Source organism: Carettochelys insculpta, chromosome 11, assembly GCF_033958435.1.
Source record: "Carettochelys insculpta isolate YL-2023 chromosome 11, ASM3395843v1, whole genome shotgun sequence".
Lineage (NCBI taxonomy): Eukaryota > Metazoa > Chordata > Testudines > Carettochelyidae > Carettochelys > Carettochelys insculpta.
This window is the reverse complement of record NC_134147.1, coordinates 21,168,014-21,183,312: the sequence shown is the minus strand read 5'-3', so window position 1 is coordinate 21,183,312 and position 15,299 is coordinate 21,168,014. Positions and strand designations below refer to the sequence as shown.

The 15,299-nt window shown below is 42.5% G+C and overlaps 1 protein-coding gene across 1 annotated transcript in view; it reads left to right on the top strand.

Moving 5' to 3' along the window:
* SUSD3 (sushi domain containing 3) overlaps positions 1–15,299 on the top strand; it is a 53,524-nt gene that overhangs the window by 33,239 nt on the left and 4,986 nt on the right. Inside the window, exon 4 of the mRNA XM_075005642.1 lies at positions 532–690. Within this exon, the coding sequence (XP_074861743.1) occupies positions 532–690 (159 nt within the window). The remainder of the gene's footprint in view (positions 1–531; positions 691–15,299) is intronic.

Genomic DNA, 15,299 nt, shown 5'->3' with positions numbered 1-15,299 from the left:
AGCTCCAAAAGTTTAAAAAACACGGAGCTAGTGGACCAAGTAGGGAAAATGTGAATGGCTGTCACACCCACTCTGAGTAGGCAGAAGCAACTCTCTCCATTGCTTCTGGGAAAGTCCTCTGGAATTTAATAAGGACTAAACCAACAGGACTCTGAAAATAATTCTAAAAATCTGTAGAGTGAAACAAAAATAACCTTTTTACAGGTTCCTTTGAACCATCTTAAGCGTTCCATAAGGAAATGCCAAGAATCAGGTGTTTTGTTTTTTTTGTTTTACAGCAAGTACAAAACTTTGGGTTAAATTTTCATGCATAAGCTTTATCCAGTCTGGAGCCCCAATTCAAAAAAAAATCCCTCTTCAGAAAGACCCATGCTTAAGTCGGACATTAAGTGCAGGCTTAAATTCAAGCATATACTTAAGAACTTGCCTCTCAGGAGGGATGATTTTAAGCACGTGTTCCTGAATTAAAGGCACTAGCTACCCCTCAAATGTCTGGCCTGGCTGTAGATTTTAACCAAGCTGTGTTTACAGGGATATGCAGCTGTGGTACCAGCTCAGAAGTGAAGAACTGGAAAACATGCAAGCTGCTTATTTTGGTTTTAAAGGCAGAAATAACAACAATAACAAACATATCAGGAATAAACCAAGATTTGAGGACATTCTGACATACGAGAATGAAGGCTTCTGCAGGTGAGATGATTAAAACACAGTGTGCTGAATTTATGAATGGGTTTCCTGATTTGATATGAGAAGGATGGTCAGTGAAAAGTTTCCTCAGAAGAAAATAATATGTGTCTTGTCTGGTTTTGGGTAATGCCGATCTGCCACCCAACGCAACAAGCTGGTGGTCTGTGATGAGGGTATTTGCAGTTTGTGTTCCAAGCTGTGTGCGTGCCATCCTGCAAGATGCAGGGCACTCCTCCAAGATACTGTTCATGCTGGAAGGGTGCTGAGGGCCCTCCCCTGGCATTCTAAACAGTTGAAGCTGTGGGTGCTTAACACCTTGAGAATCAAGCCCCAAAGACTTCATGGCATTGTCTGTTTCCTGTGTGAATTAATGATGTCATGAAAACAAGGTTTTGAGACCGCTCGAAAACTAGCTTGATCTTAAGTCCTCTTAGCTGTTCTCTGTCCTATCCTCAAAGTCTGTTCTACATAGGATGACTGTGTGCCCCTTTTTCCCAGGACAGTCCCTTAGTTAAGCTGCCTCACAGGTGTCCTGACTTTTTTAAGAAAATAAGCAAATTGTCCCATATTTTGCAGGGCTCCTCTTCCCTGGCACCTTCAGTGGGGCAAAGGTTTCACTCAGCATGTCTAAGAGATCACACAGGTTGAGGGGCTCAAAAGGTGGTGCAAGTTACACCATCTTGAACTCACCTCTGAATCCGTGCAGCTGTGTTACACCAATTTAAATGGCCTGAACTAAAGATCGCAGGCCCAAGAAGGCAAATGGTAATTCTGTGGGTCAGAGACTAATCTCATTTTTACTTGTGCCATTGACATAATTCTCCGTCTCATTTCACTGAACTGTCCTTTTGCTGCCGCTTAGCACTAATGTGTATTAATGTGTATTGCAGTTCCTGCTTACTGTTATTTCACTGTTCTCTTTAGACTTTGCTTACAGCAATAGCTGTGTTTTGTAATAGTTACCTGCGGAAAGCAATTTAATGCAACTTGTAAAATATTTTTCATTCTACAGTGCAACTAGAACTTATATTTTACTGGTGTATTTAAACGATAGTCAGGTGGCTGTTTAATCAATTTTAGATTTGGAGGGATTCAGAAAGACTTCTGAAGCTAACTACAATGGTAACTATACACTAAATGAGCTCTTCTAAAGGATTAAGAACTAATTTGTAATTTTGAACAGCTACATGTGCTGGAGTGTTAACACTAGGTTGAAGCATGATCAGCTTTTAAAATTAAATATATACGCTAGCAGTTGCTAAATATAAATATTATTGCTCCAGAAATTACCAGTACCTTAGACGTTCTTATCTAAGACATTCTATGGAGAAGAATCTTTTTGCATTCTGGCTGTGGGTACACTGCAACTATCTGTAACAGATACAGTAACAGAAGTTACTGTTGGAAGATGTCATCTGACAAAACTTCTGTCGAGAGCTCATGGCCACATAAAAAGGGGAGTGCTCTGTTGATCCGCTCTGTCGACAGAGAGTGGCCAGACTGCCCAGCTGCTCTCTCAACAGAACAGCCAACCGGAAACACAGCAGACAGGGCTGCTCAGTGACCCGGAAGCCCTGTCTGTTGACAGAGAGCCCCCTAGAACGTCCACATGGCTTTTTGTGTCGACACATTCTGTTGAGAAAGGCGTTCTGCCTCGAGGGGGGAGGCAGAAGGCTGTTGACAAATGTGCAGAGTTCCATCAACAGTATGTCGAAAGAATGCATTTTTAGTGTGGACATTCTGGGGGTTTTATTGATAAAATGCCAGCATTGTCAGCAAAACCCTCTAGTGTGAACACAGCCTTTGTTTACCAAATACTGCATTTCTTTCCTTAGTTGAATGGAACAGGAAATATATGTGTGAACTGGACAAACAGAGGTTCAAATGAACAGTTATTATAAGGTCTGAAAATGGGTTTGTGAGATCATTATAAATTCTTCAGAAAACAAAGGTCTGGGAGGGCTTATGAACTCTGCATAGTAAACTTTTTAAACAGTAAACTTAATGTGCTGAAAGCAACTGGTGAAGGATGTACCCTACCATTGGATACTAGAGTGCTAGTTAATCAAGATTCAGATATTCGAGTTTCTGTTATATTTCACTGAGGCAGAGACATCTACCACATGTGCATTAGTTATTTGGCTATAACAAAAAATCAGCTAGACTTTAGCAGTTGTATCAAAACCTCTGTGTTTGAGCTAAAAGTCTGGCTACTGCAAATGGCAATTCATGTTCTGGAAGGCTGTTCCTTCCACTTAGAACTGGAAAGCATTTGACTGTGTATGGACAATTCTGAACATTGCTAGGAGTCTGTCATGTTACTACAGGGATGAGTGGGTGTCCTTCTGAGGGCTGATCTATCCTACTACCGCAGGGCTGGTTTAACGATGCAAACCAAACACACTTTAGTTTAAGTACTTACAGGACAGCCTGTGCATTTGTATTCTCTTTTCCCTAAAACATAATTAAAGCTATAGCCTTCTACAGTTTAATGCTAATAAGTATCTCTGTCTGCCTTGGATGAGATGTGCGAATTCTCTAATGCATTATGTGGCAAATGAACATTGAAGATGACAAATGACATGCCGGCTTTATGTGTCACTTTGAAGGTGTATTTGTTGTATAATGAATTAGACAGTCACATCTTATTCATCGTCCTATGTGCAGTTTACTGTGAGCATCCAGACAGTATTGAAGGATGGCTAGGTAAGCTGTCCAATTTATTATACAATGGGTGAACATTAAAGATTCTAAATCAGCTGATAGCCTTCCCCGTTTTGTTCATTTCTGTATGGAATGCAGGTACAGACTTGGGCAAATTTAATTTTTGGGAATTTCCTGCTAGTCCACCGGTTGCCATGGGCATTCAAGCCTTAAGTGTGAAAAATTGCAAAGTTCAGGGACAAAGTGAAAGCAAATCTGTCCAAAGTCACTATTGTCTTCTTGGGATCATTGGAATAGTTGATATTATTCATAGAATCATAGAATCCTAGGGCTGGAAGAGACCTCAGGAGGTCATCAAGTCCAGCCCCCCCTGCCCAAAGCAGGATCATCCTTAACTGAATCATCCCAGCCAGGACTTTCTCAAGCTGGGACTTAAAAACCTCCAGGGATGGAGATTCTACCACTGGAGATGCATTCCAGTGCTTCACCACCCTTAGAAAGTCCTCTTATTGTCAACATCTGCCCTTGCTTATAAATCAGAATTCCCCATTGTTTCCAGTTAGAAATTATGCTTAAAAATGTATGCCTCATTGCTTGGGTTTTCCTCTCTCTTGTTAATGAGCAAAACCACACAACACATTGATCAGAGTGCTAACTGCATGGTGTAGGTTGGCAGTTCTGGATTTTAATGGTGACCGTTGGAAATAACCACATTTTGCTGTTGGATACATGTGAGTAAATCACACAGAAGCGATGGGAGGGATGCACACACATATGGGAGCTCAACGTTCGATGCAGTGTGAGGTGCATCCTAGTAATTGCCATCTGTGCCATTCAGCTGCTGTTTGGAAGAAAGCAACAGTGTGGCAGTGACTAATACTTTCATAAAGCCAAATGCCTCTGAGCTCCATATATTGAGAACATGGCCAATAGCTTGTAATATTCCAGTGACTGAATAACTTACAGCCTCTTACAGGGAGGATGTGCCACAAGCAACGGGACTAAAAAGTTTGTTTTCTTGGGATTTGATTCCACGGGGTGCCAACTAAGGGGTGAAAAGAAAGGGGAGAGAGCATGTTAAAGGTGTGGTGGAGGAAGCACAGTGAAAAGGGAGCTGGGACACTTCACCTTGGAGGAAGACATGGGGGAAGGAGTATGGCCCTGGGCCATACTTATAGCCCAGAGCAATGGGAGTGAACCTCACCAACACCGACAGCAAAGAGTACAAGGTCAGCAATACAGGAGGGGTCCAATTTAAAGAGAGAAAAACATGCCTGTACAAACAGTGGAAGTTGTGTGCAACTCTGGGGCAAGAGCAGTAGCAGAGGTAGTTAGGGCTTGTCTGCACAGGAAAATTGACCACAATTGTTATTCTTAAATCAGTTTCCACTTGCAGTGTGATTCTGGAATAGCTATTCCACTTTAAATTCATACCCTGCTTACTCGGGAATAACACTCCGAGGTAGGTAATATCCTTAGTTCAACAGTCCTCCTTCGTCCCCAGCCAGAACCCCCACTGGCTGTTTTAGAGGTACTAAAAAAATCTGACTCTGCCCATGAGCCAGGCAGGCTATGCACCACATATGGACAGCACAAGCCTGAGTGTTAGCAAATGGAAGCTTAAAAGCTGGCAGTCTCCACTGCAGGGGGCCAAAGATATCTGAGCGATTAAAGTGAGTGTCAGCAAGAGATCTTATTAAAGTAATGGGAATCAAAAGGAAAAATGTCGATTACAAATGTTCAGGTGAATACAAACTAGAGATGGGACATGGCAAATTATTTTAGCCTTCAGTTCATATGTTGTTGGAACAGAGAGAAGTTTCCTTGGCTCATTTGTGATTGGCAAAATGAAACAACGCTCTCCTTTGGCCATGTTAAGTGATTCTGGCCTTTCTAAGAATTCACAGAAAAACTACTAATAAACTTCCATAACCCGGCATTATGATAGGAAATTCACTACACTCACTATGGTCAACAGTAAACTGTTCTCCATGTGCATGTGAAAATATTAAATAAATATGTATGCCTCGTCACAGCCAAAGCAGAAGCATGCTGTCAACTAGCTCCACCGCTGGAAAAAACAGATACAGTTTAGAAATAAGTATCAGAGGTGTAGCCGAGTTAGTCTTTGTCTGCAAAAATGAGAAGGCCTGTGGCACCTTATAGACTAACAGATTTTTGGGAACATTAGCTTTCATGGGCAAAGACCCATTTCATCAGATGCATGTATCTGATGAAGTGGGTCTTTGCCCATGAAAGCTTATGTTCCAAAAAATCTGTTAGTCTATAAGGTGCCACAAGATTTCTCGTTAGTTTAGAAAGAAGAGAATCTGCACTAGTTGGGAATTCAGTTTGCATTAACGTTCACCTGATGGTATGAAACAGGGAAATGGAAGTGTCTTGAGGTTTGGGTAAGTCTCAGCACGTGTCCCCTCATTTTGTCCCCTGGGATGGGCCCTTTCTTGACCAGGGAAGATCTGTGGCTTTGGCTGGGGACTATCCCCCGATCTGGGGACTTTCATTTTTGAAGAGCACAGCAGACCAGCTACCTTCAATCACATTTAAGAAACATATCTGATGTTTCTCTCTCAGTCTTAGTCTACACTACACCTTCTTTCCCCCAGAGATCGAACCTACACAATTTCAGCTGTGCAAATAGCATAGCTGAAGTCAACATACTTACCTTAGTGTCTTCCAAGTGGTAACATCAGCAGGAGCTGCTTTCCTGATGGCTCTGACTACTCTTCTTTTCCTAGTGGAGTATCAGAGTCGATGGGAGAATGCTTGGAGGTTGATTTATCACGTCTGAGCAGACACAATAGATAGATCACTAGTGGATTGATTGCTGCAGCATTGATCTACCATGTAAAGAAGACATGCCCTTAGTCAGGCATGAGGAGACAAACCCAGATGGTTTTTGCTCAATCTTTTGGGTTAAACTCAGCTAATCGACCCAATGGAAGAAGTGTCATGTGACAAAATCCAGGCCACCCAGCTCAGCAGTGCATCCAAGGAACTGCAGTTAAGTCTGATTTTTTTCCCCCCCTAATGTGTGCATTTTGAAGGAAACACTGCATTTGTGTAGAATCACTGACGACAACCCAAAAAGTCAACACAGGAAATTTGGAGTTTGCCGTGGATTATTTTTTATTACTCTCTTGCTCAGTTTCAGATGTACTGTTATTACCAGTTAGCTGAACTGACTGTAGGAGTGAGTCAATGAAATGGAAAAGCCCATGTCTGTGACTACTCTTGAAAATCCTCCTGTTAGATACCCAGTACAGCTGGTACATATTACCAAGCCAAAATCTCTGCAGCTGGGCATCAGGTTGATCTATCAGAGACAAGCTATTTTCAGTGCTTGTCTCTGAAAGATCATGAAATTCTATCCTGGGTCCTCTCCAACAACAAGGAGTCAGCTATTACTCATTTTCAGTATAGAAAGCAAAGAGCAGATAAGCAATATCCAATAAAAAAGATGTCCAAGAAAAGTGACTGCAGAAAAACAAGATATGTGTTTGGATTTGGAGCAGTTGTGTAATAAGTGGTCAAAGCAAAATCAGTGAAATGAGCTCCCAACATTTGCCACACAGATATCCCAGCTATGTTTTCTCTTCTGCTTTCAGAGACTGTAAAGGGCCAGGTTCTTTACTGACCTGTGCTTTGTATAAAGGATTGGAGGAAAAGCACATATTTAGGCCAGGAGATTAGCAATCTAGAGGATGGAATGCTCAGGTAAAGGGCAGCATGGTTGAGAGAGCTTTATAGAAGCAGGAAAGCCTGGTGCAGATTTACACCAGCGTGAGAAGAGGTGTTTTCTCCCTGTGCTAGGAGATAAGTGATCTAAAGTTTTGATAGTAGGAAAAAAATAAGCAGAGCATAATGAAAAACACAAAATCTCAACAGCTGTCTAGGCTACCAAGATGGAAGGTATATTGATGGAAAAATCAAAGGGGGAAAATTGTCATAGTTAGTATCAATTTACCGCCAGACTGCAAGAGATCCCTGAAGGCCAGTCTTCCCGGAGCAGATTCCAGCATTGCTAGGAAGTGCTGCTGGAGTAACACTATCTGTGATTTCACTGCTACATGCCCTGGCTTACAGGCTAACATAATGCTGCCCAGTGCTTTTTTTGTGCCAGTACTGACTACTGGTACCTTGGCAGCCCCAGCCACAGAATTGGCTGAAGGGAAGGAGCAGGGAGTCGGCTGAGTACTGGCACCTCTTTTTTTTTTTTTTAAACAAAAAAGGCACTGGTGCTGCCACAGGTATGGCTAAAAGGATAATTGCATAAGGGCCTGATCACCACATAGATTTTTAGACACCAATTAACAATATTATTTGAAGATATTTACTTTGAAACTAATGGATTGTAACTTTCCAATTTATTTAAAACTTATTTTCTATGTTCATTTTTGTTTCTTTGGTTTTTCATGCACCCCCTGCAAGTACCCTTGTGCATACCAGGTTGGGAACTGCTGCTCTAATGTAAGGGAACCCTCCAATGGTGTAAAGCCAGCCGACCTGGCTGAGCATCACCCCCCCCGCCCCAAGTCCTGCCCCCTCCACATAAGTGGTATATTGGAAATGACCTGGATGCTGTTGGTCTAAATTCTGCCAGGTGCTGAACTGACCTCTAGTTGCTTCACAATTGGAGAGCAGAAAGGGGTCTCTCTGCCACCTCTGCCCTACCCTACCTCAGCTCACCTGTGACAGCAGTCCTTTGTGTGGGGGCAGAATCAGGCCTCTCATCTCAGACTCTGCTTCCAGATCATTTGAGCTGAACTGTCTCTCCATGGTGAGTTTAAAGGGTGCATGTTGTGGGGAATCTGAAGGACTCCAGTCCTTTCCCCCGATTATCTGAAAACACACACAGAGCTCTCTCGCCAATGTTTTTCCACATGAACAGGCTTGTCTGGGTGCTATGCTACATTCAGATAATGTAATGGTGATTTCACACCCACAAATGCTGAAAATAATAATGAGCCAAATCACTGGAGATAGGGGGAGAAGTTCGTCAGAAAAAATATAAATGATAATTGGGCATCATTTAAGGCTACCTTACTAGGGCTACGTCTACACGTGCACCCAACTTCGAAATAGCTTATTTCGATGTTGCGACATCGAAATAGGCTATTTCGATGAATAACGTCTACACGTCCTCCAGGGCTGGCAACGTCGATGTTCAACTTCGACGTTGCTCAGCCCAACATCGAAATAGGCACAGCGAGGGAACGTCTACACGCCAAAGTAGCACACATCGAAATAAGGGAGCCAGGCACAGCTGCAGACAGGGTCACGGGGCGGACTCAACAGCAAGTCGCTCCCTTAAAGGGCCCCTCTCAGACACACTTTCATTAAACAGTGCAAGATACACAGAGCCAACAACTAGTTGCAGACCCTGTATATGCAGCACGGACCCCCAGCTGCAGCAGCAGCAGCCAGAAGCCCTGGGCTAAGGGCTGCTGCCCACGGTGACCACAGAGCCCCGCAAGGGCTGGAGAGAGAGTATCTCTCAACCCCCCAGCTGATGGCCGCCATGGAGGACCCCGCTATTTCGATGTTGCGGGACGCGGATCGTCTACACTGTCCCTACTTCGACGTTGAACGTCGAAGTAGGGCGCTATTCCCATCCGCTCATGGGGTTAGCGACTTCGACGTCTCGCCGCCTAACGTCGATTTCAACTTCGAAATAGCGCCCAACACGTGTAGACGTGACGGGCGCTATTTCGAAGTTACTGCCGCTACTTCGAAGTAGCGTGCACGTGTAGACGCAGCCTAGATGTCCAGAAAGCTGCAGTGTAACAACTGAGGATCAAGAGTATTTGTGTTAAAAAACTGAATGGGTTGATAGGGGAAGTGAAGGCAGTGATGAAAAATATATCTATGAGAAGAAAGGGGAATTTGGCACAAAAATGAATATAAATCCATAGATAGGAACTGTGAGATGGGAAATCAGGGACACCAGGAGAAAACTATTTCCCACAGAGGTCATGACAATAAAGAGGGTGGTTTTAAAAAGATATATTAGAAGTAAAAGGAATGCTGACAATGATATTGATCCATTACTAGGTGGAGAGGTCAGAATTATCAATAATAATGCAAAAAAAGCAGAATTAGTCACTAAATATTTCTGTTCTGTATTCGGGTGTGGGGGAATGGTATCTCTTCATATTCCTATAACTGGGGAAGTTCTGGAAGAAAACAATTTAAAAAAAAAACAAATGGGATGACCTGGATAATTATAGCCCCATTGGCCTGAGATCAGTCCTGGGCAAGATAATGAAATAGCTGATATGGGACTTGATTAATAAAGATTAAAGAAAGATAATGTAATTAATGAGAATCCAGATAGGCATATGGAAAACACATCCCATAATTTGGTATGTGTGTGTTATATTAAACAAGTTTGCTTGATAAAAATAATAGTCTTGAGGTAATATACTTAGAATTCCCCAAGGCATTTGGCCTAGTACTGCACAACATTTTGATTTAAAAAAACACCTAAAACCACATAAAGCGAAGATGGCACATATTGAATGGAAAACAAACTGCCTCATGATGTAACTGTAAACAGGGAATCACCAACAAGCAGTCTATTTCCAGAGGAGTCCCTCGTGGATCAGTTCTTGGTTCTTTGCTATTTAACAGCTTTGTCAGTGACCTGGTAGAAAAGCTAAGCTCATCACCAGTAAAGTTTGCAAATAACACATCAACTGGGGGGAGAGGCTGCTAAATAGTGAATGGGGCAGGTCACTGTGTCAGAGATGGGTTGCCTGGTAAAGCGGGTGCAAGCAGGCCTGCCGATATCAAGGGGCAAAGGGGATAGTTGTCCTGGGTCCCAGTTATTCAAAAAAGCCTGGGACTCCTGGATGATGATGTGCTTCTGCAAGAGCGGCAGCAGCCAGAGTTTTGGGACCTTTAAAACATGGCCAGAGCACTGCACAGTGCGTTCCAGGTGCCCTAAGGGCTGCCTGGGGTGGGGATGGCATGATGTGTTCTGGGCTGCCCCAGCCCCATCCCTTCTTGGAACATGGAGCTGCCCCCACCTTCCCCAGGCACCCGGCAAGTCTGCTTGCCCCCCTGGAGCAAGCAAAGTGGGTGTAATGAAACGTAATGGCTAAATGAAAACATATACATTGGGGAACAAAGAATCTAGGCCCTACTTGCAGGATGGAGGAACTCTATCCTGGAAAGCAGTGACTTAAAGAGATTTGGGAGTCATGGTGGATAATCAAGTGAATGTGAGTTATTTCGAGAAAAGCGCTATTCCCTGTCTTAACAGCACCTATTTCAAAACAGGTGCTATTTCAAAATAATCTGTATGTGTTCAGACAATGTATTTCTAAATATCTATTTCAAAATACATTTTTGTGTATAGCAGTCCTATTGCAAAATAGCTATTCTGGAAGATCTTATTTTGAAATAGGGCTGCTGCGTAGACATAGCCTCATAGTCCCTGGAGAGAAAGCAAAGCACAGGCTTTCTTGCTGGAGGCATCTCAATGCAGATGAGAGAGCTGTTCAGCCTTAAAAACCCTTGTTGGAAAGGAGTGAGGTGCAGATGATGTCTTAGAGCTGGAAGCCTTTAAGCAGGTGACTTAGAGAGAAGATGGAGGGGGAACACTGGTGCAGTTATCTTGAAGTGATGACACATGATAGTGGGCTGAGCACTTCTTTTAAAAGTCAAGGACACGTGCACAACAAAAACAAGCTCATGAAGTGCAGTGTTTAACATAACTGGGCTTGGTTGTCATTTAAAAATCTGTGGACCTCATTCTGCAACTGCTGCATATGATCAACGTCCTCTTGAAGCCAGCAAAAGTTTGCTCCATGCAGTAGATGTTGTTTCAGATTCACTGGTATTGAGAGAGAGAGAGAGAGAAGAGAAACTGAAAGCTAAGAATTTATGCTCCAATGCACAGGCAGAGTACCAATGGCCTCTTAATGTTATGCAAGTTAACGTTCATGTTACTGTGGATCAGGGCGTCCTAGAATCTAGAGGAGGGTAAATACCCTCCTCACTGAAGCAGCTGTTCTAGGATTTAGCCATGAGAGTTTTAGTATTAAGTAAGGCTGTCAGTCACAGTCACACTCTTAAACAGTAAGGCTGTGTCTACATTAGAAGCCGTCTACAGAAGTTACTGTCAGAAGAGATGTTCCAACAAAACTTCTGTCGATAAATCGTGTCTACACGTAAAAGCGGATCGATCTTTTGATCCGCTCTGTCAACAAAAGGGCCCCCAGTTCGTCTATGTGGCTTTTTTTTGACAGTTTCTGTTGACAAAATGCATTTTGTGTGTAGATTATCTGCAAATATTGTTGACAAAACTCCAGTTTTGTCTACAAAACTCTCTAATGTAGATGTAACCTAATAGAGTACCATTTATATAGACATTCTGGAGATTTTTCACATTTTCTAATGTATACTGGTTTTCATTACAACACAGCATACAAAGTGTACAAAGGTCACTTTTTATTTATTTTTATTATACAAACAAAAGAAATAGTATTCTTGAAATCACTTTATACAAGTTTAATAGTACAATTTATTATGAAAATTTAACTTACAAATGTAGAATTAGGTTTCATTTTTGAATTCGTTTGTTTTTTGTACAATGTTATACTTTACAACCTACAAGAGCACTCAGTCCTACTTCTTGTTCAGCCAGTTGCTCAGACAAACAAGTTTGTTTATACTTGCAGGAGATGATGCTGCCCACTTCTTGTTTAAAATGTCAGCAGAAAGTGAGAATGTACATTCATATGGCACTGTTTTAGCCAGCACTGCAAGATATTTATGTGCCAGATGTGCTAAAGATTCATACTTCATGCTTCAGTCATCATTCCAGGAAATATGCATCCATGCTGATGATGAGTTCTTCTCAATAATGATCCAAATCAGTGAAGACCGACACTTGTTAATTTTCATGACTTGAATCAAATGCCACAAACAGAAGGTTGATTTTCTTTTTCGGTGGTTTGGGTTCTGCAGTTTCCACACCACTTCTGAGAGCATGATCCACACTCTGTCCCTCTCAGATCTGGGGTGGCTTTTCAGATTCTGAAACATTAGGTAGTGTGCTGTAGCTGCTTTTGAAATCTCACATTGTTATCTTCTTTACGTTTTGTCATATCTGTGGAGAAGATGTTCTTAAAACAAACAATATGTGCTGGGCCGTCATCCAAGACTGCTATAATATGAAATATATAGCAGAAGGTGGCAGAACAGCAGGCATGCAATTCTCCTCCAAGAAACTCAGTTGCAAATTTAATTAACACATTTATAATGAGCATCATCAGTATAGAACATGTCCATTGGGAAGGTGGCCAAAGCATGAAGGGGCATATGAATATTTAGCACATCTGGCATGTAAATACCATGCTATACTAGCTGTAATAGTAACATGTGAACATCTGTTCTCACTTTCAGGTAACATTGTAAATAAACGGAAAGCATTATCTCCCATGGCTGTAAACAAACTTGTTTCTCTAAGCAATGAGCTGAACAAGAAATAGGACTGAGTGGACTTGTAGGTTCTAAAGTTGTATATTGTTTTGTTTTTCAGTGCCATTAAATAACAAAAAGTCTGCATTTCTAAGTTGTATTTTGACAATAAAGAGATTGTACTACAGTACTTATGTGAGGTGAACTGAAAAATACTATTTTATCATTTTAACAGTGCAAATTTGTAATAAAATGAAGTGAGCACTATACCCTTTGTAGTCTGTGTTGTAAATGAAATCAATATATGTAAAAATGCACAAAAACATCCAAAATACATAATACATTTCAAAAATATATAATATATTTACATTTGTATTATTTTGTTTATCAGTGCAATTCAAACTGTGGTTACTCATGTTTTTTTTGTAATTGTGATGAATGTTTGACTTAATTGTGTGAGTAAACTGCAACTAATTGACAGCTGTAGTACAATGTCTCTGGCCTTTGCAAAGGGGATGCAAGATCTACAGACAGTAGCAGACTGGCCAGTGCATCAATGGCTTTCTCAACACAAATTATCCCAAAGAGGAGGCAACAGATCTATGGCCCCCTCTTCTCTCCATTATCATCCTATAGCTGGCAGCATCCCGCCCAGTGCTTCCCAGAGAGGTGGGGAAATGGATTTCTGCACCACCCCCAATATGGGTCTGTAGCTAAATCCCATAGCATGGTCCCAAGAGGGACACTTCACATCAGTCTTATTCAATCCAAGTGCCGTCTTGGGATGACTGGGCACAGGGATGTGTGACATTCAGCTCAAATCTGGGAATGCCACAAAATGTATATTAGTCTTTTCCCCTCTCCACTTCCACCCGCTAACAGGTGAGAGAGGCATGGGCTAGTCTGGGATTAATAGTAGACCTAGAAATCAGAGTCTCAAGCATTCTAGTGATGGTTTTGACAATAGCACCCTCTGTGATCATGGGCAACTCACTTACCCTTCCCTGCCTCAGTTTTCCCACTGTAAGAGGGAGATTATAACATTCAGAGGTGGGAAAAGTACCCAAAAACTTATGCTCTGGGGAGAATGTACTTAAGTACAAGTCACTGGCATTCCTCTGGAAGACTACTTGAGCGAAAGTACACTGTAAGAGAGCGAGAGGAAAGCCGGGCAGGGCAGGGGCTAAACAGAGCCTGTTTGCCCAATTAGCCCCACCCTGGTTCACCTGCAGCCAGTATCAGGCCTGGATGCAGCATAAGGAGAGAAGCTAGCCCAGTTCAGGGCTGACCAGCCAAGAGGCAGGAGCTGGCTCTGACACGTGCAGGGCCTGAGCCAGAGCTCCCACCGGGTCGGCTGCAGGAGGATGGAGCCTGCAAACCCTCCCCCAGACAACTGGGGAGAATCCCAGAGAACACCCGCTTAGGAGGGAAATCTCGACTTTCTGGGCCACACCCCAAACTAATACTACAGCCTCTAGGGTGTGGGCTGAAGATCTACACTTGGGGCCTCTCGGCACCGCAGCGACCTAGCCACTAGGCCACCCTGCCATCAAGGGGAACCGTGTGCATGCACGCACACAAACACACACGTCACATCTAGATTGTACTCAAGCATCCAGAAGTGAAGGCAGTTGCACTTTTACTCAAGTAACTTTTGCGGCACTTTTCCCACCTCTGATAACATTTCCTACCTTGTAACATCAGTAAAGTACTTACTGCATAAAAAGTGCTGGATATTTATTTGCTCAATTATATTGCATTTTTTCCTTGGCTGGGAAGTGTTACCATTACTGCAGTGTGCGTGTATGTGTTTGTATTTCAGAAAAGATTCCATTACTGTTTTCATAATGGCTCCATTATTAACAATGGAAAGTCACCTGACAGATAGCAAGCGAAGCGTTCCACCCGTTTCCATTAGAAATCGCTTTTCAAAGCTGTTGCCAGCAGCAGACAGGAGATACAAAATGTGCATGTGATGTCCCACTGTGCTGAAACTCTCTCATTGCAAGGAGGTCCCATTAGCATTCTCATCCCCTCCAGCTAGGAACAATTCTCAGCACGCACACAGGCGAAATCATGCAATTCATCGAAAAGCCACTGAGGCACGGTTCTGTACATTATGCTTTTCTCCTTGTAAAGGTTGTCTGTGTCTCTCCCTGCCCCCCAGTTTCATCAGCCCTGTTGACTGTACAGCCTTGTTTTTGATATTGTTCAGGAGCTGTAGCATGTATTTCCTTTCTGTTTTATATTGTAAGAAAAATAGATTTGGGAAAAGAATGCAGAAAAAAAGCCACACAACCCTCTCCCCGCCCCCACAAGTAAATGAACACTCTGCACCTGTCCTTTCCAAATTTAAAGTCAAACATGGCCATGTGAGAACATCAGCGTCACCAGTGTTGAGGTGTTTTGAGTTATTCTCAAGTAAGTGCCAAGATGAGCAGGTGTTATGAGCCCAAGTCACTAAGAATATGTCTGTGCTGCAATTAAAAACTTGCCTCTGG